This window comes from Schistocerca serialis, chromosome 5 (assembly GCF_023864345.2).
Source record: "Schistocerca serialis cubense isolate TAMUIC-IGC-003099 chromosome 5, iqSchSeri2.2, whole genome shotgun sequence".
NCBI lineage: Eukaryota > Metazoa > Arthropoda > Insecta > Orthoptera > Acrididae > Schistocerca > Schistocerca serialis.
This window is the reverse complement of record NC_064642.1, coordinates 363,649,123-363,672,482: the sequence shown is the minus strand read 5'-3', so window position 1 is coordinate 363,672,482 and position 23,360 is coordinate 363,649,123. Positions and strand designations below refer to the sequence as shown.

The 23,360-nt window shown below is 42.5% G+C and overlaps 1 protein-coding gene across 8 annotated transcripts in view; it reads right to left on the bottom strand.

Moving 5' to 3' along the window:
- Positions 1–23,360, bottom strand: part of LOC126481093 (uncharacterized) — an 801,677-nt gene that overhangs the window by 403,275 nt on the left and 375,042 nt on the right. Inside the window, exon 1 of one of the 8 annotated variants that reach the window (XM_050104612.1) lies at positions 13,165–13,442. The exons of the other annotated variants lie outside the window; for them this stretch is intronic. Within the exon in view, the coding sequence (XP_049960569.1) occupies positions 13,165–13,420 (256 nt within the window). The 5' untranslated portion in view covers positions 13,421–13,442. Of the gene's footprint in view, positions 1–13,164; positions 13,443–23,360 lie in introns of those variants that run through there. 8 annotated transcript variants of the gene reach the window in all.

Below are 23,360 nucleotides of genomic sequence, written 5' to 3'. Positions count from 1 at the left end.
ACCACCAAAACCAAAAACGAGACAAGATATATTCATTTTTTAATTCCATGTACTTTGGCAATAAGGTTTAAAAAATTGAAGAGACAGGAAGTATATAAAGTAGAATGGTTTATCATTTCAGTAGATATTTCTTTTTTTGTAAATATGTGCAGTAACACATACGCAGCATTTGACAGCCTTCTTATGTCTGTCTGATCATAAATAATGCTTCGAACATTAACACCACTAACACAGTGCTGTACTTATTGCGATAAAAAGTGGTGGTGTATTAATTTCATTCAGACTAGACAGGATTGGATTACACACTGGCAACATTAAGTGTTGTGAAATGCTGTGACACTCACGTCTTTTCACTTTTACTGTTCATAAGTTTACGTTCTTTACAGCTACTTAAGCAAGGAAGATTCTCGGAACCTCATCTGGAGAAGGAGACAATATGTACCCTTTATACGTAACAGAAAATAGCACCCTCACTAAAACTGAAGCTTTCTGTGTTCATCCATATGTTGCTTACTGTGAAGTTTCTGAGAAAGCAGTGGAAATTCTCCCTTTTTTACATACTTCTCTTCCCATCATCTCAAAACAAACTCCCGTATTGTGTACACCAACATATTCTCTCAAAAAGACAGGGAAGAATCTACAATACACAGCATGGGGTAGGATATTCAGAAAAAACAGCCACTGCTGAGTACTTAAAATTATGTCTATGAATGTTTTCTTTCCTTTTTGCAAAGTAACACGGTTATGGTAAAGCACGAAATTAAATATTGAAGGAGAAGCACACAAAGCTATTAAAAAATATAAATAAATACTAACAAAGAGATAGAGGGGCTGGCCAGTACTCACCTCAGCTCAGTACAGCCGATAGATACACAAAAAACAGAACCGAAAATTTACGTTCCTAGCTTTCGTAACAAATGTTCCTTCATCAGGGAGGAGAGAGGGGAAAGAAAGGGAAGAAGGGAAAGTGGATTCAGTTACTCACAACCCAGGTTATGAAGCAACAGGGAAAGGAAAACAGGGAGGGTAGCAAGGATGGAGGCATGGTTGTCAGAGGGAAGCCAAAGATATTCTACTGTAAGTACTGTGCCAGCTTCAAACCAAAGAGGATGCATACAGAAGTAAAGAGGTATATAGTATAAAGATAAACACAACAATGTAGAATGAAAAGATGTGTGAATGGCTAAAGAGGAAAGGGAAAGAGGAGAAGACTGAAGAGTAAATGGGAGTGAGGTTGTTTAACGTAGGTTCAGTCCAGGGGGATGGCGGGATGAAAGGATGTGTTGGAGTGCAAGTTCCCATCTCCGCAGTTCAGAGGGACTGGTGTTGCGTGGGAGAAGCCAAATGGCACATACGGTGTAGCAGGTTCCTAGGTCCCTAGAATTATACTGGAGGTCATGCTCCGCTACTGAGTATTGGACATCTCCTAGGCGGACAGTTCGTCTGTGCCCGTTCATGCGCTCAGCCAGTTTAGTTGTTGTCATACCGATGTAAAAGGCTGTGCAGTGCAGGCATGTCAGCTGATAAATGACATGTGTCGTTTCACGCGTGGCCCTGCCTTGAATTGTGTATGTTTTACCAGTAGCGAGGCTAGAGTAGGTGGTTGTGGGGGGGACGCATGGGGCAGGTTTTGCAGCGGGGTCGGTTACAGGGGTAGGAACCACTGGGTAGAGAAGGTAGTCTGGGAATATTGCAGGGTTTGACAAGGATGTTAGGGGGGCAACGAAAGGCAACTCTGAGTGGTGTGGGGAGAATTTTGTCAAGGGATGATCTCATTTCAGGGGTTGACTTGAGAAAGTCATATCCCTGGCGGAGTAATTTGTTGATGTATTCGAGGCCAGGATAATTTGGGTGACAAGGGGGATGCTTCTGTGTGGTCTGGGGGTAGGAACATTGCTGTTGGACGGGGAGGAATGTATTGCTCGGGATGTGGTGTCACTGCCACACACCACACTTGCTAGGTGGTAGCCTTTAAATCAGCCACGGTCCGTTAGTATACGCCTGACCCGCATGTCGCCACTATCAGTGATTGCAGACTGAGCGCCGCCACAAGGCAGGTCTAGAGAGACTTCCTAGCACTCGCCCCAGTTTTACAACCGACTTTGCTAGCGATGGTTCACTGACAAAATACGCTCTCATTTGCCGAGACGATAGTTTAGCATAGCCTTCAGCTACGTCATTTGCCACGACCTAGCAAGGCGCCATTATCGGTTACTATTGATATTGTGAATTATGTACCGTCCAGACCCATGTTCACCATTAATGGATTAAAGTTAAGTATTCCACCAGCTACATCCTTTTTTCTAAATTCTAATTTCCTTGTCCTGTTCCTAATTTCCTTGTCCTGTTCCAGACCTCACGCCAACCTGCGTGAGCTAAAACGCGTGCCTTTCGGCTTCCTCTAGTAACACGGTGTTGGCTCTCCTACCAACCAAAACACGGGAGATCTGTTTGTGGACAAGGTCTGCAGGATAGTTGCGGGAGAGGAAAGCACTGGTCAGGTTATTGGTGTAATTGTTGAGGGATTCGTCACTGGAGCAGATGTGTTTCCCACGAATACCTAGGCTGTAGGGAAGGGAGCGTTTGATGTGGAATGGATGGCAGCTATCAAAGTGAAGGTACTGTTGTTTGTTTGTGGGTTTGATATGGACAGAGGTGTGGATGTGAGCTTCAACAAGATGAAGGTCAACATCCAGGAAGGTGGCTTGGGTTTTGGAGAAGGACCAGGTGAAATTCAGATTTGAAAAGGAGTTGAGGTTATGGAGGAAATTAAGGAGTGCTTCTTCACCGTGAGTCCAGACCACAAAGATGTCATCTATAAACCTATACCAGGCCAGGGGAAGCAGCTGTTGGGTCTTCAGGAAAGCTTCCTCCATGCCCATGAAGAGGTTGGCAAAGGACGGAGCCATCCTGGTTCCCATGGCCGTTCCCCTGATTTGTTTGTAGGTCTGGCCTTCAAAAGTGAAGTAATTATGGGTGAGGATGAAGTTAGTAAGTGTGATAAGGAACGAGGTTTTTGGAAGATCTTCGGGTGGGCGTTGGGAGAGGTAGTGCTCAAGGGCAGAGAGACCATGGGTATGTGGGATGTTTGTGTAAAGGGATGTAGCATCTATGGTGACAAGAAGGGTTTCAGGTGGGAGAGGAGTAGGAATGGATTTGAGGCGTTCTAGGAAATGGATGGTGTCTGATGTACGATGGGAGTCTGCGGGTGATAGGTTGGAGGTGTTGGTCTACCAGAGCTGAGATACGTTCTGTTGGAGCTTTGAAGCCTGCTACAATGGGACGGCCAGGATGATTCTCTTTGTGGATTTTAGGTAATAGGTAGAAGGTAGGGGTACGTGGCTCAGGTGGAGTGAGTAAGTCTATGGAAGCCATTGTGAGGCCTTGTGAGGGACCTCGGATTTTTAGGATTTTCTGCAGCTCAGTCTGGATGGAGGGAATGGGATCCTGGGTAACAGCTTTGTAGGTTGAGGTGTCAGAGTTGACGCAGTCCTGCCACATACTCCACAAGGTCAAGTACCACAGTTGTGGAGCCTTTATTCGCCGGGATAATGACAATAGAGTGGTCTGTTTTCAGCTCCTTAATGGCACGGGACTCAGCTGGGGTGATGTTGGGGGTTGTCGGGATGTTCTTCAAGAAGGACTGAGAGGCAACACTGGATGTGAGGAATTCCTGAAATGTCTGCAAGGGATGGTTTTGGGGGAGGGGAGGAAGACCCCTTTGAGAAGGCGGTCAGAACTGTTCTAGACAGGGTTCAACACTGGGTCTAGTATTCAGGGGCTGTGTTTGGGTAGTGAAGTGATGTTTCCAGTTGAGGTTCTGGGTGAATGAGAGGAGATCTTTAACCAGGGCAGTGTGGTTGAATTTAGGCGCAGGGCTAAAGGTTAAGCCTTTTGATAGAACAGATGTCTCTGGAGGAGAGAGGGATCTGGATGAGAGGTTTAGAACTGAATTGCGACTGGTGATATGTGGCATTTGACTGTGGTTATAGTTGAGATTTGGTCTGTGTGGGGTATGTGCTGGGATGGGGAGATTGAGTAGGGTGGCTAGGCTAGGTTTGTTGGCTATGAGGGGGGTTTGTTGAAGGTTCTGTTGTGGTTGGTGTTTGTGAGGGATAGGGAGAGGGACGCCACTTCTTAGGTGTTGCACTAGCACTGTGGATAGTTTTTTTCAGATGGTGTGTGGCATGCAACTCAAGTTTGTAGCTGGCTTCTAGGATGATGTTCCTGAGTGTGTTCTCCAAGCAAGGGTTTGAGAGGTGGACGACTTTCAAGAGAGATAGGAGCTGTTGGGAGTGGTGGTTACATGAAGTAGTGTAGAGATTCAGGACAAGTCGGGTAAGGGCTAAGGATTGAAGATCGCGCGTGCCGCAAAAAAGATCGCGCGTACAGAGGCCTCTGAACTTCCGCCTCGACTGACATCTCTGCACAAACTCTTTGCCTTTACAAATGTCTGTGTGTGTGTGTGTGTGTGTGTGTGTGTGTGTGTGTGTGTGTGTGTGTGTGTGTGTGTGTGTGTGCGCGCGCGTGTGCGTGTGTGTACCTGTCCTTTTTCCCCCCTAAGGTAAGTATTTCCGCTCCCGGGATTGGAATGACTCCTTACCCTCTCCCTTAAAACCCACATCCTTTCGTCTTTCCCTCTCCTTCACTCTTTCCTGAGGAAGCAACAGTTGGTTGCGAAAGCTTGAATTTTGTGTGTCTATCGACCTGCCAGCACTTTCGTTTGGTAAGTCACATCATCTTTGTTTTTAGATATAAATAAAGAGTTATGAATAGAATTCTACAATATGACTTGTGGCAACAACGCAAACCATACTAACCACCCCCTCCCAGAAACAAAAACTTCTAACAGCCATTTCAAACCTTTGTTGTTATTACCCAAAATATATGGGAGTTGGTATGTAACATCCACTTTGAAATGATCAGGTCTGGCGTACCGAGAGTGAAAGATTATCTACAGCTTATACAGAAACCACACTGCAGTTGTAACAGTTAAGGGGCACGAAAACAAGGCTGTAGTTGAGATGGGAGTGAGACAAGATCGTAGCCTATCCCTAATAATGTCATTCAATCCATACACTGAACATTCAGTAAAGGGATCAAAAAGGAATTTGTAAATGAGGTTAAAGTGCAGGATGAAGAAATTCAATCATGCTGGGCTTATCTCCTGGACTCTACAGTGAAAACACTTTTACGCTACCAACCTTATCAATTGGGCTCAATCCATAACTAATACTGAACCATGCATGACTCAGTTGACTCTTCCATCCTAATGTGATGCCCTCAAACCATCCCATTAACTTTCAAGAATTTCCTAACCTCAAACCCCGCCTCCCCATCATTCCCCAAATCCCTCAACATGGAAACTGTTATATCCTAGCCAGTAATGCCATCCGAGCCCGCTGCCAAAGGGTTGGCAGCATCAAAGTCCGGACGCCGTCCGCATAAGCAGCGCCAGCGATACAGGAAATCGCCGCAAGTCTGCGCGCGCCACCGCTGGCTTCTGGCTTCTTAAGCGCTGGAGTCGCGAGCGCTAGGACAGTTCTGCATTCGCCGCTCAGTTGTGTACTCGCCACCGAATTGTGTACTTGCTAGTCAGTTGGGTGTTCATCGCAGCAGAGTAGTAGTTTGTCGTCCGCCGACGCTGACCTAGCCGCTCCGACTCGAACTAGACAGATTTCCGTAGACACGGAGTTCACGACCTTGTTTCTGTATTCTTGTGAATAAAGATAAGTACCGACTTTTATTTAATCAGAGTGTTTGGGTTTTCATCTTTCTGTTCCCTGTTCCAGCGGACCAGTCGGCCCGCTATTAAAAGTGTGGCGGTGACTTCGTAAGCCGTTTCTACGGCGAATTGTTTGTCGCTATGAACACCGCCACAAAAGAAACAACCTTACATCCACAAAATACCACCTAAAAACTGATCCCAATTTTACAATCCTATCTGTCTTCAAATGCTACACGACTGTGGTTATGAAACACAGATAGTACCTGGCAGAGGGACTCCACCAGCTGTCAGATATGACAACCTGCAAATCCTGACACAGTGATCCAATTTCTGAAATGCAGCAGGGTCTCCTGCTCCTCATCAAATCCTGATGTCCATCGCAGAACCTCTCCCCTAAGTCTATCTCTCTCCTCATACCTACCACTCTCCACGTTTCCTAAAGCCCAGAAAGCCTTCACCATGGGCACCCTTTGTGGATGGTACTGAGACCCCACAGAGAGAATCTCTGCACTCGTGGACCAATACCTTCAGCCTATTACCCATAAGGTACCCTATAAAATAGGAGACACCAACCATTTCCTCCACAGTTCTAGTGCCCTGCTCGTCGCTGTTGGTGCCATTTCCCTCTACACTAACACTTCCAACAGTCATGGCCTTGCAGCTGTTTAACACTATCTTTTCCAAAGTCCGACTGCATCCAAACCTATAACCTCCTCCTCTGTCACCATTAGCAACTAGCCTATATTATCACTCACAATTACTTCTCCTTTGAAGGTATCACCTACAAACAAATCTTTGTTACAGCATGCAGACAGTTACACCTTATGCCAACCTGTTCATCATGGGCCACCTGGAAGAAAGCTTGCTAACCACTCAGAATGCCAAACCACTCACTTGGTTCAGGTCAAAGATGGCATCTTCATGAGAACAGGCTGCCTACATTCCTCCAGATCATCATCATCATCATCATCATCACCATCACCATCACCATCACCATCACCATCACCATCACCATCATCCACTTCGCTTTGTAGTCCTCAGCCAACAAGCCACCTTCTTCAATGTTTACCCCACCTCACGTATGGCTACATCAGTACCTTCGTTCACATCAGACATTCCAATCATCCACCACTCTGACAGGCTGCCACACATTTCATACCACGAAGTCCCTTCCCTACAGTCTAGTCACCTAGGGTAGTCACACCTGTAATGACAAGTAGTCCTGCTACAAAATGCCAAAGGTCTCACTGATATCCTCACAGACCAAAACTACCTGCTCCCCTCCACCCTTGTCCAGAAACAGATACCCCATACCTTCTCCCTGGTCATCTCCCACCCACCACATACCCACTGTCTGGCCACAAATTACTATTATCCTCATGACACAGTACTACACAGGACTGGAGAAATTTAATCAATTCTCCAACAGGGTTTAAACTACCTTTTCTCATGCCCTGATATGAGGAATATCCTCCCCATTCCTCCTACAATGGTATTCTGCTGCCCAGAAAACCTAAGACAATACCCTTGTCCATCCCTACTCCACCTCTGCACCCATTTTGTTTCCTTATATCCATGCAATGTGATCTAGATGCAAGAACTGTCACACACATCCTCCCACTACCACCTACTCCGGTCATTTCATTTCAAAGGTGTCTCCTACCCCGTCAAAACACAGGGCTCCCTCTGAAAGTAGCCATGTGCTCTACAAACTAAGTGGCAACAACTGTGCCACTTTCTATGCGGCCATCACAACTAACCAGCTGTCTGTCCATGTGAATGGGCACCGCCAATGACCAAGGGACAGCTAGACTACCCAGTTGCTGAATGTGCGCCCTACACAATATGCTTGACTTCCATGCATTGATTACTTCACAGCCTATGTCAGCTGGATTCTTCCTACCAACACCAGTTTTTCTAAATTGTGCAGGTGGAAACTTTCCCTACAACATATCCTTTGTAAGCCCCCTGGCCTCAACCTTAGCCTAATCCCTACTTGCCCCCTTCCCCATTCCCACTCCAGCATTACACATGCTTCTATCTTCTATTCCACCAGTGCACCTACTAGTCTTTTCCTGTTTTGTACTCCACTCCCCCCCCCCCCCCCCCCCCAGCACAGCCTTCCCACTCTACACCTAGCAGGCAATTCTGTACCATGTCCATGCACATTCCCACAGGCAGCAAAGAACCTTTTCTCACCCCCATCTTGCTACCCCTCCCTGTTCTCACACCATGCCATCTGCTTGATGATGAAGTCCCATACTTCTTTTACAGAGTGTAGGGGAACGACGCAGGAGACCCGCGCCGTCTTACTAGGCAAGGTCCTAGTGGAGGTGGTTTGCCATTGCCTTCCTCCGACTGCCACTGCTTACCCTCACCAATCACCCAGGGCCACTCCAAGAACAGGGAACACTTTCACTAATCGCTATCTGTGACACACACACACACACTGTATACAAATTACAAATCTTGTTCTTGTGAGCACCCCAACTGCTGGCTTGTACCACTTCGACCTTAAACTTGTCTTGCATTCACCCCAGCAGATGGATGCTTATGTCATAGTTGGGCCCCCGTGCCTGGAGACCGTGGTCATGTGTACATGTAAGTTGTGCTTTCTTTTGTGTGTTGTGTGTGTGTGTGTGTGTGTGTGTGTGTGTGTGTGTGTGTGTTCTTTGAAGGACCTTTTTTGTCCAAAAGCTCCAACATTTAGCAGTCTTTTTCATTATGCCTGTCTGCAACTCTGTGACTCCTCTATGTGGTGAGTAGCAAACTATCCATTTTATACTGTTGAAAATGGACGACTGGTAATTACACCATGAAAACTGCAGAGAATTCTCCAAAATGATCTATAGTCTAAGAAACTTCTAAATTTCCACGAGTCCACAGAGATTTCCACAATAAATTCCCTCAAAAATCACTCTATTCACAAAGACCAAATGGAGAAATTGTAAGACAAATTAAAAGTCTAAAAAGTATCAAAGCATCTGCTGTAGTCAGTTGGCTCTAATAACATGAAATAAATTACGCAAGGCATGGAAAACATTTAGTAAACTGAGAAAATACATCATGACCACAAACTGATGCAACCACTATAAGGGAGAGAGACCTGATAATTATACAGGAATCTTTCTTTTTCCTGTAATGTATAAATTTCTATTTACAATCACATACATATGCCACAAGCCACCAAATGGTGTATGGTGGACGCTCCTTGGTACCACAAGAACTCAATCTTTCTCATCCTGCTCAAAAATGGAGCAGAGGAAAATGACTGACTGTACCTCATTGCACAAGTCAAACTTATCTTTTTTTTTTTTTTGGGTCCTTATGAGAAATGTATGAAGGCATCAGTAAAATCATTCTGCACTCAACCGCAAATGCCAGTTCCATAAATTTTCTGAATAGTGTTTTGCAAAAAAGCCGTCTTTCCTACAGACGTTTTCATTTAAGTTCATGAAGCATCTTCGTAATACTTTCATGTTGATCAAATCTACCGATAATAACTCTAGCTCCACATCTCTGAATTCCTTCAATGTCTTATTTTAATCTGACCTGGTGGGAATCCCAAACACTCTAGCTGTACTCAAGAATGAGTCACCCAAGTATCTTATATGGGGTCTCCTTTAGAGGTGAGTTACACTGACCTAGAATCCTCCCAATGAACTGAAGTCTACAATTCGCTTTCCTTACTACTGGTCTTAAGTGCTCATTCCATTTCATATTGCTTTGCAGTGTTATGCCCAGATATTTCACTGATGTGACTGTCTCAAGCAGCACATCACTAATACTGTATTTCAATGCTATAGGATTGTCCTTATTCAGCTGCATCAACTTATATTTTTTTCTACATCTGGCCTCAAGCCAAATAGAAATTCTGTCTCTTCAGTCACCATGTATCATCCTACATTCACTCAATGATGGCACTTTCTTGCACCTATCAGTGTCACCAGGAAGCAGTTGCATACTGGTGTTCACCCTATCCACCAGATCTCTTTTGCATTTGGAGGAGAAAAGTGGTCCTATTACACTTCCCTGGGGCTCTCCTGACAACAGTTTTTGATAAACACTCGCTCCCCAGGACAACATACTGGATTCTATTACTCAACAAGTATTTGATCCACTCATCTGTCTAGGAACCTATTCTGAGGTTTGGAGCTTTGTTAACATCTGCTGTGGTGCACTGCACCAAACACTTCCCAGAAATGTAGGAATATGCAAGCTGTCTTTTGCTCTTCACTCATGATACACAGCATATTATGTGAGGAAAAGGCAGACTTAAGTTTCGCCTAAATCATACAGATTGCATAGAGCTCAGCAGGTAGACTGATGTGAAGGATTGTGTCCAATGGAATGGATGAGATTTCTTCAGGATCTATAGGACAAAAATTATGTCTTTCTGACTTTGTAATACAATGATGATTTAGCACACATTGATGCAAATGTGCATTTCCATCTTCATACCATAAACTCAAATTGATGAATGTTTCAAGGTATGACCAGTAAGACAATTTTTAATACATGAATAGAATTTGCTAACTATCAGCAAGTATTCATGAACACTAGCTATCCTTTATTTAGCAAAGTCTTCAATCTGCTGACATTTTATTGATTATTTAACTGTCAATGTATCTTTGTAAAAATATATTTCATATTGTATTTGTTAGGTGTATTTCTTTTCACATTTTATCAATCTTGGTAATAATTTTTGTAAAATGTTTGTCTACTTTGACTAATCCTAAAATCAAGAAAATTATTATCTAATGACTTATACAGGATGCAAAATAAATGAAAAAATGTAAATCTCCATAACTAGTGTAAAACTTGCACGAAGACAGTACACAGCTACAGAAATGTGTGATACGACTCATACCATACAGTCTACACACACACACACACACACAGAAGGTGGGAGGAAGAAAGGGAGATAGAGCACATGTTTCTCACACGTAAGTCAAACTTTAATCTACTTAAAGCATTTAGTTACTGTGTACTATATGCCCAATTGAGTCAGGGATTTTAAACAGGGCTGCAGGAAGTGACCATTAGAAATTCTTTCTATTTCACTGCTCCCAACATACCCACTGAAATGCCAAGCTACCTGTGTATATAGGATGACCCCATCCCCCCCCCCAAAAAAAAACCACCCACCAAGCCTTGGGGGACAGGTTCCTTACAACAAAACAGGAAAAAAGGTCAAGTAAACACCAGCTCTAAAATGCATGCCGTACCAGCTATGAGCATTTATTCATCTCTGATACTATGAAACAAACATATTCCACAGCAAGGACTTTGGTTCCCATATTGTGGGAATAGATAGTGTGGACAAAACACAGAAAGAAGTCTACTAAATGGTTCTAAAATGCATACCTCAAGAGTTATGAGCGCTAGTTCTGTGGAAAAGAGATGTTTGAAGCTAGCGGAGATGTACAGATGCTCATAACTGTTAAGGTAAGCATTTTTGACTGTGTTTACTAGACTGTTTTTTTTTTGTGCATACTACCTCCTCCCAAAATACGAAAAGTGAAGTTCTTTCAGTAGAAGAGATCTGTTTCATAATAACAAAGATGACCAAGCACTTATAGATCTTAAGGTATGCATTTTAGAGCTCATGTTTACTAGACTTTTTTTCCCTTGTCTCGATGTAAGGAACCTGTCCTAAAGCTCATTGGAACTTTTTTTGTTTGAGACACACTGTATAGTGTATTGTAAAACACACGTTTATAAACAATACAGGGTGTTACAAAAAGATACGGCCAAACTTTCAGGAAACATCCCTCACACACAAAGAAAGAAAATATGTTATATGGACATGTGTCCGGAAACGCATACTTTCCATGTTAGAGCTCATTTTATTACTTCTCTTCAAATCACATTAATCATGGAATGGAAACACACAGCAACAGAACGTACCAGCGTGACTTCAAACACTTTGTTACAGGAAATGTTCAAAATGTTCTCCATTAGTGAGGATACATGCATCCACCCTCTGTCGCATGGAATCCCTGATGCGCTGTTACAGTCCTGGAGAATGGTGTATTGTATCATAGTCGTCCACAATACAAGCACGAAGAGTCTCTACATTCGGTACCGGGGTTGCGTAGACAAGAGCTTTCAAATGCCCCCATAAATGAAAGTCAAGAGGGTTGAGGTCAGGAGAGTGCAGAGGCCATGGAATTGGTCCGCCTCTACCAAGCCATCAGTCACCGAATCTGTTGTTGAGAAGCGTACGAACACTTCGACTGAAATGTGCAGGAGCTCCATCGTGCATGAACCACATGTGTCGTACTTGTAAAGGCACATGTTCTAGCAGCACAGGTAGAGTATCCCGTATGAAATCATGATAACACACTCCATTGAGCGTAGGTGGACGAAACTAAAATGAGCTCTAACATGGAAATTAAGCGTTTCTGGACACATGTCCACATAACATCTTTTATTTATTTGTGTGTGAGGAATGTTTCCTGAAAGTCTGGCCATACCTTTTTGTAACACTCATATATAAATGAGCACAGACTTTTTCATCACTGATGTTCGTAGTACTAACGTGTGACTTATGAAACAGCTATGCCTCTTGCACTAATAAAATTGCTACTGATTTGTGTCACTAAAAGCACATCTGAATTAACATTTATGATGGAATGCTAAAGACTGATCTTCCTTTTTCCCTTTAATGCAAAAAGGGCAAACAAGGGACAGCCATTTGTATTAAAGGATAAAAAAGAAGTACTACAGGGATATTAGGTCCAGCTCAGAATATATATTACACTCCAGCTCCAGTGCACAACATGGTGTAAAATCTAGGTCAATGTAATGTACAGGTATGAATTACAAAAATTTTATCATAAGAATCTAGAGGTATATCAGTAAAATCGGCACGAAATAACAAACTTTCCGGAGTACATAAAACACATTTCGAATGCCAAAGGCTTCATACTTTGATAAGGATTTATTTCTGTTTAATTCAGAAACATGGTGTTACTGGAGAAGTACAATCTGACATCAAATGCAGGGCGACACTAAGACAAAAATCAGTATCCAACCGTACACACATTTTTTCAAGCAATGATAGCATCTTGACATGTATTAAAGATCCCCTAAGGGCTGCATTTTGGTCAACGTCAGGGGCAATACAACAATAAAGAAATAACAGAGTAACTCGATGGAAGAAATACACATGGTATCTAACAAATGGTCATACAACGGCACATGAAATAGATGGGTACCCTTCATACATTACACCATTTTTACAGCACAATCAAAAGTAACATGCACTACATAAGAATCCTATGCTATGGAGACTATAGAAGGTATATACATTCCAGATAGGTGTCTCCTAGGTACGTGAACACCTGAACAGTGCCGTTACCTAAGGAACGACATTACGAAGTTACAAAGTACCACAGAAATGTTATTGGCACGTATGCACTTTAACATACCTGACATTTCAGAGGCCTTGAGTGATATTTTCTTTTTTGGGCAAATACAAAGGTTTAGCTTCTGCAGCACTCTAGGAAGCTTCTCTTCTGAATTCCCAGCCTCGATAATATGTTTTCGAGTTACGGCTACAATGCTCAATTCTGTTATTCTCGTTCTGTTGCATTCGTACTCTGGTAAGCCTGTTGTTTCTAAATCAAGCACTGCAAAAGACTGAATGTTACACTGTTTCTCTGATTCCATCGTTGCTGCTGCCATTAGGTCACACTTACGATCGAACACTTCACACGCCGCGACGCCGACTACGCTGCCACCAGCATCGGTAATCAACTCACTCCGATGACGCACACTACAAGGAGTCATGATGTCATCCTAAGAGTCAGAGACATGATGGAAATACCCATGGAGGTAGAATAAGGGGAGATGGCGCTACAGACTTGCGCTGTACGTTGTTTTGAAGCCAGTGGGCGGGGCCTGCCGCCATCTTGGATCCCCCAAAACATTAGCAAACGAGTGTTTACAATTGCTTCTTGTTCGTTATTTATGTCGTGTGCACGTGATATTTGTTTTATATAGTAAATGTTGCTCGGTTTTAGTGAACAACACAGCATAAGGATCGCAACTTCAAACGTTTTTCTGGTCTTAAATGCGTATTCGATACAGTAATACGTAAAAATATTACGCTTCTTGCCTCAGTACTGTAATTACTTTTTGTTTATACACTTAGAATAACCGAGAAGAGACGTATGTGCTATGAAAAGCGTGCTTTTGTAATCCATTTCTATTCTCTTTCATTGTGTTTGTGTCGATAATTGATAAAGCCAGAACTCCAAAAACAATGATTGATAGTTTAGAGGCACCGATTTGTCTTTGTTGCATTTTCAAGTCAAATGCAAATTTTAAATGTTCACGTTTGCAAGAAACTTACCTTATTTCCTTTGGTGTCCCGTAGATGTATGCAGGGATGATATAAACAAGCCAGCTGTCATGTCAACAAAGTGAAAAATACGTTAAATTACGAAGGAACAGAACTGAATTTAAGATTGTCAGGCCCATTGCAATTTCCACATCTGCTTTCTTTTTAAATTGTACCTACCAAATGACATTCAGTGTGGCAAAGAACAGAAATTTACAGGGTAATACGACAACACAGTGATTAGTGTAATGATCTAAGCCTGGACTTCAATAGGGAACTTTGCTTTAACAAATGTGTAACCATTTAAGTACTTATAATTTAACCACTGTAACAGGTGTTCCACACATTTTACTGAAGATTTAATTAACTACATGTAGTTACATTAGTTTTATATTAAATTATTGCATTTTAAAACATTAGTCCCCATTTCCAGGATATTTCCTGCCAGGACTTTTCAGTTACTTCAGAATAACCACACAGTGAAAACCAAGTGTAATGCTCACTTCCAGACAGCTCTTCGCCTTGGATTGACAGGAAATCTAAAGTTAAATCACAGAAATAAAACCATACTGTAAAACTTTAAAGTGCATCAGAATTTCAAGTATATATAAGAAAATAGCGCTTAAAGAAGTCCACTTACGAATGAAATGTGATTTGTTTAAACTTTAGACTACAATCAGAACGATTAGTACACCCGTGAGCGACGCAAGCCGGCATTTTTTTTTATCAAAACACTTCACGACTACACGGAATCAAACCACCAGAAGCGAATGTTTTGGGGTAGCTAACATGGCGGACCTTCTCTTGGGTCGGCTTCAAGTTTGTGACGTCATGACAACTCGTCTTATTTTTACCTCCATGTAAATACCACTGCGTCGCATTCCGTCACCTGGTATTTAAAGAGTAGTCGGGTTTTATATCAGATTGACCGAAGTCATGGATCACCAATTGCATCACTTTCCATAGCTCATTGTTTGTAGCTGGCCGTAACAGTTATCGTTCAGAATAGATTTAACGATAAAAAAACTTCAATATCTTATTTACTCCGGCTATCTGGAACAGCCAATGAATAAAGTATCTTCTTTTTTACCTATCAAACATTACCTGTCACACAGTAAAGGAAAAGTTGGACTATTTTATCAGGTTAGCTGTTTACATGTTGCTTAGATAATTTGAACAACTTTTTTGTGACGATGTGGACGGAGTCAATTTACAGGCTATATACGGTATACATAATTAGTGTTAACACTGATGAGTGAATTATTTTCCAGTCCTAATCATGCAACTACACGTATAAACCAGATTCTTTTAATATGCTAACAAATTTTAAATAAAAACTCGTCGGTGGAATAGAAGGAGTTGTCCAGAGAACTGATTTTAAGTTAAATTTTATACTTGATTTGTACCTGTCGCACATTTTATGGTATTCGGCAAATGACCAAAACGTCTTGTTGGTGCGTGTTGAGCTTCCTTGAAACATCTCGACCATGTGATATGTCTCTAATGTGGTCGTCCCGACGAGACGTTAAATTCTTATGTTCCTTCCTTCCTCTTTTGTGTAATCAATACCCCCGTTCTAAAAGATGAGTTAAAGAACGTTCAAACGTGTGTAAATTCCTAAGGGACCTAACTGCCGATGTCATCGGTCCCTAGACTTACGCACTACTTAAAGTAATTTATACTAAGAACAACACACACACACACACACACCCATGCCCGAGGGAGAATTCGAACCTCCGGCGGGAGTGGCCGCACAATCGGTGACATGACGCCTCTAACCACGTGGCCACTCCGCGCGGCCAAAAGATGAGATAAATATTCCATAAGACATTACTGCGTGGAAATATGCGAAATATATCAGGAGGTTGATTTATTTGTTTCCAAGACTAGCAATTACATGAGGAGCAAAAGTAGCGGAACTTAACTTTTTGAGCAGATTTGTAATATGCTTCTTCCAGTTCCAGCTTTCATCATTACGTACACCCAAAACATGGAGCATTCTACCCTGTTTACTGTCTCCCATTCATGCGGTACGCCAATTGCTATATAACTGTTTGTTGTACAGGCCTGAAAACCGTGTGTTTTCTCAAAACTAAGAGTCCAGTTTTGAGAGCCACTTAATAATTCTTTGGAAAGCATCTTCAACAATCTCTTTATCTGCTTTTCCTCTAATAAGATTTATTATAACACTAGTGTCACTTGCAAAAAGCACCAATTCTGCTTGATGAATGTTAAATGGAACGCCGTTAACTTATACACTGAGGTGACAAAAGCCATGGGATAGCGATGTGCACATATACAGATGGCGGTAGTATCACGTACACAAGGTATAAAAGATCAGTGCACTGGCGTAGTTGTCATTTATACTCAGGTTATTCATGTACAAAGGTTTCTGACGTGGTTATGGCCGCCTGATGGGAACTAGTAGCCTTTGAACCTGGAATGATGGTTGGAGCTAGATGCATGGAACATACCATCTCGGAAATCGTTCAGGAATTCGGTATTCCAAGATCCGCAGTGCAAGGGTGTGCCGAGAGTACAAAATTTCAGGAATTACCTCTCACCATGGACAACACAGTCGCCGACGGCCTTCATTTAACGACCGAGAGCAGCGCATTTGCATAGATTTGGAAGTGCCAACAGACAAACAAGCAACACTGCGTGAAATAACTACAGAAATCAATGTGGGACGTAAGACAAACGTACCCATTACGACAGTATGGCGAAATTTGGCGTTAATGGGCTATGGCAGCAGACAACCGACGTGAATGCCTTTGCTAACAGCACAACGTAGCCCCACGACCTTTCCTGCGCCTGTGACCATATCGGTTCGACCCTAGACAACTGCAAAACTGTGCCCTGGTCAGATGAGTCCCGATTTGGTTGGTAAGAGCTGATAGTAGGGTTCGTTTGTGGCGCAGACCCCCATGAAGCCATGGACCCAGGTTGTCAACAAGGCATTGGGCAAGCTGGTGGTGGCCCTGGAATAGTGTGGGATGTGTTTGTGTGGAATAGACTGTGTTCACTGGTCCAAATGAACCGATCATTGACTGAGAATACTTATGTTCTGTTAGATAGAGTCCATTTGCAGCCATTCATTTACATCATGTTCCAGAACAACAATGGGATTTTTATGGATAACAGTGCACCATTTCACTGAGTCACAATTGTTCACAATTGGTTTGAAGAACATTCTGGACAACTGGAACGAAAGATTTGTCCAGCCAGATCGCCCAACATGAATCCCATCGAGCATCTATGGGATGTAATCGAGAGGTCAGTTCATGCACCAAGTCCTGCACCAGCAACACTTCCGCTCAATATTTCTGCAGGGGACTTCCAATGACTTGTTGAGTCGATTACATGTTGAGTTGCTGCATTACACTGGGCAAAAGGAGGTTGTACACGATATAAGTAGGTATGTCATGACCTCTGTCACACCAGTGCACAAGGAATAGGAGTAGACTCTAAACTGACCCTTGTAGAAGCCCATTTGTCATCTCTTCACAGCCCTTAAAATTTTCTACCCTTCCCAAAATGTTTGAATTATTCAGCAGAACTTTTTACATTGTATTTGTAAAGTGTGTTTCAAATCAGTTGTGCATAAAGCCACCAATTTCATAAAACTTCAGTTTTTCAAAGGGAGTAACATGATATATGCATCCAAACACCCTGGATATTATTTGTTAATTTAGAACAGCTTGTCCCCGTACATCTTTGACAACTGAGATGAAAAATGAGCTAAACTGATTTATCCTTTTTTATTTTGCAATGATGATCTTTGCACTTCTTTTATATAAATTATTTTTATTTATTTTGTATTGGAAAACAAATCTATAAAACTACTCCAGGTTTCACAACCATAATCATTAATTCTTCTAAAAGCATCATACACAGTCACACAGATTAGATGGTGCTAAAGTGTGCCTCACATAATAATGTGAATTATTTTGCATAAATTTCAATCACATTAAGTAGTTTCATAACATAACAATATTTATACAGTCGTACTCAGAAAGTTTGCTTGTTGATAATTCAAGCTCATGGTCTCTTATATGAATTTATTGATTTTCATCTCGAAGTAGTTGTAGCAAAGATTCCAGTGTTGCTCAAGTCACTTTTGTAACCTAAATTAGGCCTTTGACTGTGTGGAGCACACAATGCTTGAAAAAACGGACTGCTATAGCATTAGAGATAAAAGCTTCAAATTATTAAAATCCTATTTGCAGAGCTGTAAGAAAGTTTTGTTGAGAGAAAAATGTACAGCATAGGTAAACTTCAGTTGTGTTCCACAGGGACCTGTGCTAAGTACTTTCTTGTTCCTACACCTCTGCCCATTTATTAGAGTCTGAAGAGGGCTACCATCAGACAATACAACTTTCCTTTAGAACATTAAATATCTCAGTAATCATAAAAGTTGTGTTGAAAAGAAAATCGCTGAAGCATCTTATTGGTTTAGAGAAAATGGATTCTTCCTGAATGAAAACAAAACTTAGCAGATGATTTTTAATCTAAATGACAGGCTGATCCAATTTATGATGAATTTTCGGTTGTATATTTCGACAATGTTAAGTTTTTGTTTTGGTGCTTCTTGACTAAGTACTTGAAATATATATTAGAGCTACCTATTTTTCATTTTTTTCTGAAGTGTAATGTCATTGGTATTGATTTGTGAAGAAAGTCTAGTTGTATGCATTACATCTTAAGAATGCAGACAAAAGCTATTAGGATTATTGCTGGCTCTTCATATAAAGTGCATTGTAAACTTTTGTTTTACGAACAAAAATAATGACTGATGAAATGAAAACAAAGTTACCAAAAGCAAAACAAAGAGAAAATGTACACTATTAGAATACAAGAAGCAACAGATATATTTATACTCCATACTGGCTGGCTGCTGTCGCCAAGCGGTTCTAGGTGTTACAGTCAGGAACCATGCTGTTGCTATGGTCGCAGTTTCGAATCCTGCCTCAGGCATGGATGTGTGTGATGTTCTTAGGTTAGTTTGGTTTAAGTAGTTCTAAGTCTAGGGGACTCATAGTGCTTAGAGCCATTTGAACCATACGCCATACCATGGCCTGTCAAAATCAGTTAACAGTCATGGGGCACAAATTGCAAATAGCCCACCTATTGTATGATATAAAGTAATTTATTAATTGTAATATAAAACTGCAATGTTAATAGCTAACCTATTAACCTAGTAACTCTGCCATTGCTGGTCCCAAACTTGGGGCCTCATCGCGCACATGATGAAGGAGGAAGGGGAGGAGTAACACCTTGTAAAAAAAGACCTGGGTACATCTGGCTCCAGATGGTAGCACCCTGTGAGGGCCCTTGCCTAGGATTACAGGTGAAGCCCCAAAATCCAGACACATCTGTGTGGTAGACACTGGTACTCTGGTCAGCGTCTTTTGGCTCTGTGAGTTTGGCTGTAATTGAATCTTCTGGATCTCAAAACTCAAGTCGAAATTATGTGAAACAATTAACAAACTCCACGGATAAATTCAACATCAAAATTATGGCAATACAGGAAACACAATTCGTGGATGAGAACAACTTTGATTCGGAAAATTACAGAATATATAAGGGGAAACCAACCATAACCATTCCAGGAAGGAATCTCAAACTCTTTGGGACTGGATTTGCAGTAGATAAATCGATACTGGACAGTGTAGTAGCTTTCACCTAAGATTCAGAAAAACTTTCAACACTCATGGTACGATCTGAAAACAAAGCCTATACACTAATTAGTGCACATGTTCCCACAAATAACTATAACAAGAAGAACCCAGAGATGATACAGGAATACTGGGAAGATCTGGAAGAAACTACTGGCAAAATCCCCAAGAATCACATAAATGTGTTACTAGAGGGTTTCAATGTCCAGCTAGGCAAGGAAAGAAAATTCCGAATCACAACAGGGAAACACACGGCCCACAAGAGAACAAACAAAAATGGAGAGAACTTGATAAATTTCTGCAGGAATTTTGAGCTGAAAAACATGTAAACTCAAATCCAGAAACCGCACAGCAAACTAGTAACTGTGAAATCCCCCAACAGTGCTCTATGATAATTTAAGGTAGACTACGTAGCAATATCCATGAAAAAACGCAAGAGAAATAATGAATGTAAGAACTAGGAAAGGAATTTGTGAGTCTGAACATCACCTTCTCCAAATCAAAGCGAAATTTATACACGACAGATATATTAAGAGAACCAACACAGCCTTCAGAACAGATCCAGGGTACCTGCATCTAAACAAGGAAGAAATAATAGAAGAAATCACGAAAATCAACAGCAACAACTGGACAGAACTGTCAGAAAAAATGAGAGAACTGATAAAATTGGGGTAACCTCCGAGAAAAAGGAAACATCAATGGTAGAACACGACATGTGACAGAGCTATGGAAGACAGAATACAAGCCTGGAAAAAATTTAACATCCATACAACACAAGAAAAATGGAAGAATTCAACAGGATACAGAAAGACACTTCAAAAATGATCCGCAGAGAAAAAAGAGGTTACAAAAACAGCAGGTTGAAGGGGAGAGAAAAGGACTTCACCAGAAACAAGACACGGTATTTTTGCAGAATATTCTGAGAAAATATGATAGGATATCAACCCCCAAGCTTATGCTTCAAACAACAAAATACACTGGAGAAAAAAGAACACATTGACACCGGTGTGTCAGACCCACCATACTTGCTCCGGACACTGCGAGAGGGCTGTACATGCAATGATCACACGCACGGCACAGCGGACACACCAGGAACCGCGGTGTTGGCCGTCGAATGGCGCTAGCTGCGCAGCATTTGTGCACCGCCGCCGTCAGTGTCAGCCAGTTTGCCGTGGCATACGGAGCTCCATCGCAGTCTTTAACACTGGTAGCATGCCGCGACAGCGTGGACGTGAACCGTATGTGCAGTTGACGGACTTTGAGCGAGGGCGTATAGTGGGCATGTGGGAGGCCGGGTGGACGTACCGCCGAATTCCTCAACATGTGGGGCGTGAGGTCTCCACAGTACATCGATGTTGTCGCCAGTGGTCGGCGGAAGGTGCACGTGCCCGTCGACCTGGGACTGGACCGCAGCGACGCACGGATGCACGCCAAGACCGTAGGATCCTACACAGTGCCGTAGGGGACCGCACCGCCACTTCCCAGCAAATAAGGGACACTGTTGCTCCTGGGGTATCGGCGAGGACCATTCGCAACCGTCTCCATGAAGCTGGGCTACGGTCCCGCACACCGTTAGGCCGTCTTCCGCTCACGCCCCAACATCGTGCAGCCCGCCTCCAGTGGTGTCGCGACAGGCGTGAATGGAGGGACGAATGGAGACGTGTCGTCTTCAGCGATGAGACTCGCTTCTGCCTTGGTGCCAATGATGGTCGTATGCGTGTTTGGCGCCGTGCAGGTGAGCGCCACAATCAGGACTGCATACGACCGAGGCACACAGGGCCAACACCCGGTATCATGGTGTGGGGAGCGATCTCCTACACTGGCCGTACACCACTGGTGATCGTCGAGGGGACACTGAATAGTGCACGGTACATCCAAACCGTCATCGAACCCATCGTTCTATCATTCCTAGACCGGCAAGGGAACTTGCTGTTCCAACAGGACAATGCACATCCGCATGTATCCCGTGCCACCCAACGTGCTCTAGAAGGTGTAAGTCAACTACCCTGGCCAGCAAGATCTCCGGATCTGTCCCCCATTGAGCATGTTTGGGACTGGATGAAGCGTCGTCTCACGCGGTCTGCACGTCCAGCACGAACGCTGGTCCAACTGAGGCGCCAGGTGGAAATGGTATGGCAAGCCGTTCCACAGGACTACATCCAGCATCTCTACGATCGTCTCCATGGGAGAATAGCAGCCTGCATTGCTGCGAAAGGTGGATATACACTGTACTAGTGCCGACATTGTGCATGCTCTGTTGCGTGTGTCTATGTGCCTGTGGTTCTGTCAGTGTGATCATGTGATGTATCTGACCCCAGGAATGTGTCAATAAAGTTTCCCCTTCCTGGGACAATGAATTCACGGTGTTCTTATTTCAATTTCCAGGAGTGTAGATGCTGACTACAGGAAAATTAAAGAGACTTTTGGAGAAAAGAGAACCAACTGTACGAATATCAAGAGCTCAATTGGAAAATCAGTCCTAAGCAAAGAAGGGAAAGCACAAAGGCGGAAGGAGTATATAGAGGGTCTATACAAGGGTGATGTACTTGCGGGCAATATTATGGAAATGGAGGAAGACGTAGATGAGATGAGAGATATGATACTGTGTGAAGAATTTGACAGAGCACTGAAAGACCTAAGTTGAAACAAGACCCCAGGAGTAGACAACATTCTGTTAGACCTACTGATAGCCTTGGGAGAGCCAGCCATGAGAACTCTTCTATCTGGTGAGCAAGATGTATGAGACAGGCCAAATACCTTGATACTTCAAGAAGAATACAATAAGTCCAATTACAAAGCAAGCAGGTGCTGACAGGTGTGAGAATTGCCGAACTATCAGTTTAAAAGTCACAGTTGCAAAATACTATCACAAATTCTATACAAATGAATGGAACAACTGGTAGAAGCCGACCTCAGGGAGGATCAGTTTTGGTCCTGTAGAAATATAGGAACACGCGAGGCGATACTGACACTATGACTTACCTTAGAAGAGAGGTTAAGGAAAGGCAAACTTAGGTTTATAGCGATTGTATACTTAGGGAAAGCTTTTGACAATGTTGATTAGAATACTCTCTTTGAAATTCTGAAAGTGGTAGGGGGAAAATACACGGAGGGAAAGCTATAAACATTCTGTACAGAAACCAGATGGCAGTTACAAGAATCCAGGGGCACAAAAGAATGCAATGGTTGAGAAGGGAGTGATACAGGATTGTAGCCTATCCCTGATTTTATTCAATCTGTATATTGAGCAGAAAAATTTGGAGTGGGTATTAAAATCCAGAGAGAAGAAATAAAAACCTTGAGGTTCGTCGACGACATTGTGACTCTGTCACAGACAGCAAAAGTCTTGGAAGAGCAGTTGAATGCAACGGACAATGTCTTGAAAGGAGGATATAATATGAACATCAACAAAACCAAAACGACGATACTGGAATTTAGTCGAATTAAATCAGGTGATTTTGATGGAACTAGATTAGGAAATGAGACACTTAAACTAGTAGACGAGTTTTACTATTTGGGGAGCAAAATGACTGATGATGGACGAAGGAGAGAGGATATGAAATGTAGACGGACAATGGCAAGAAAAACATTTCTGAAGAAGAGA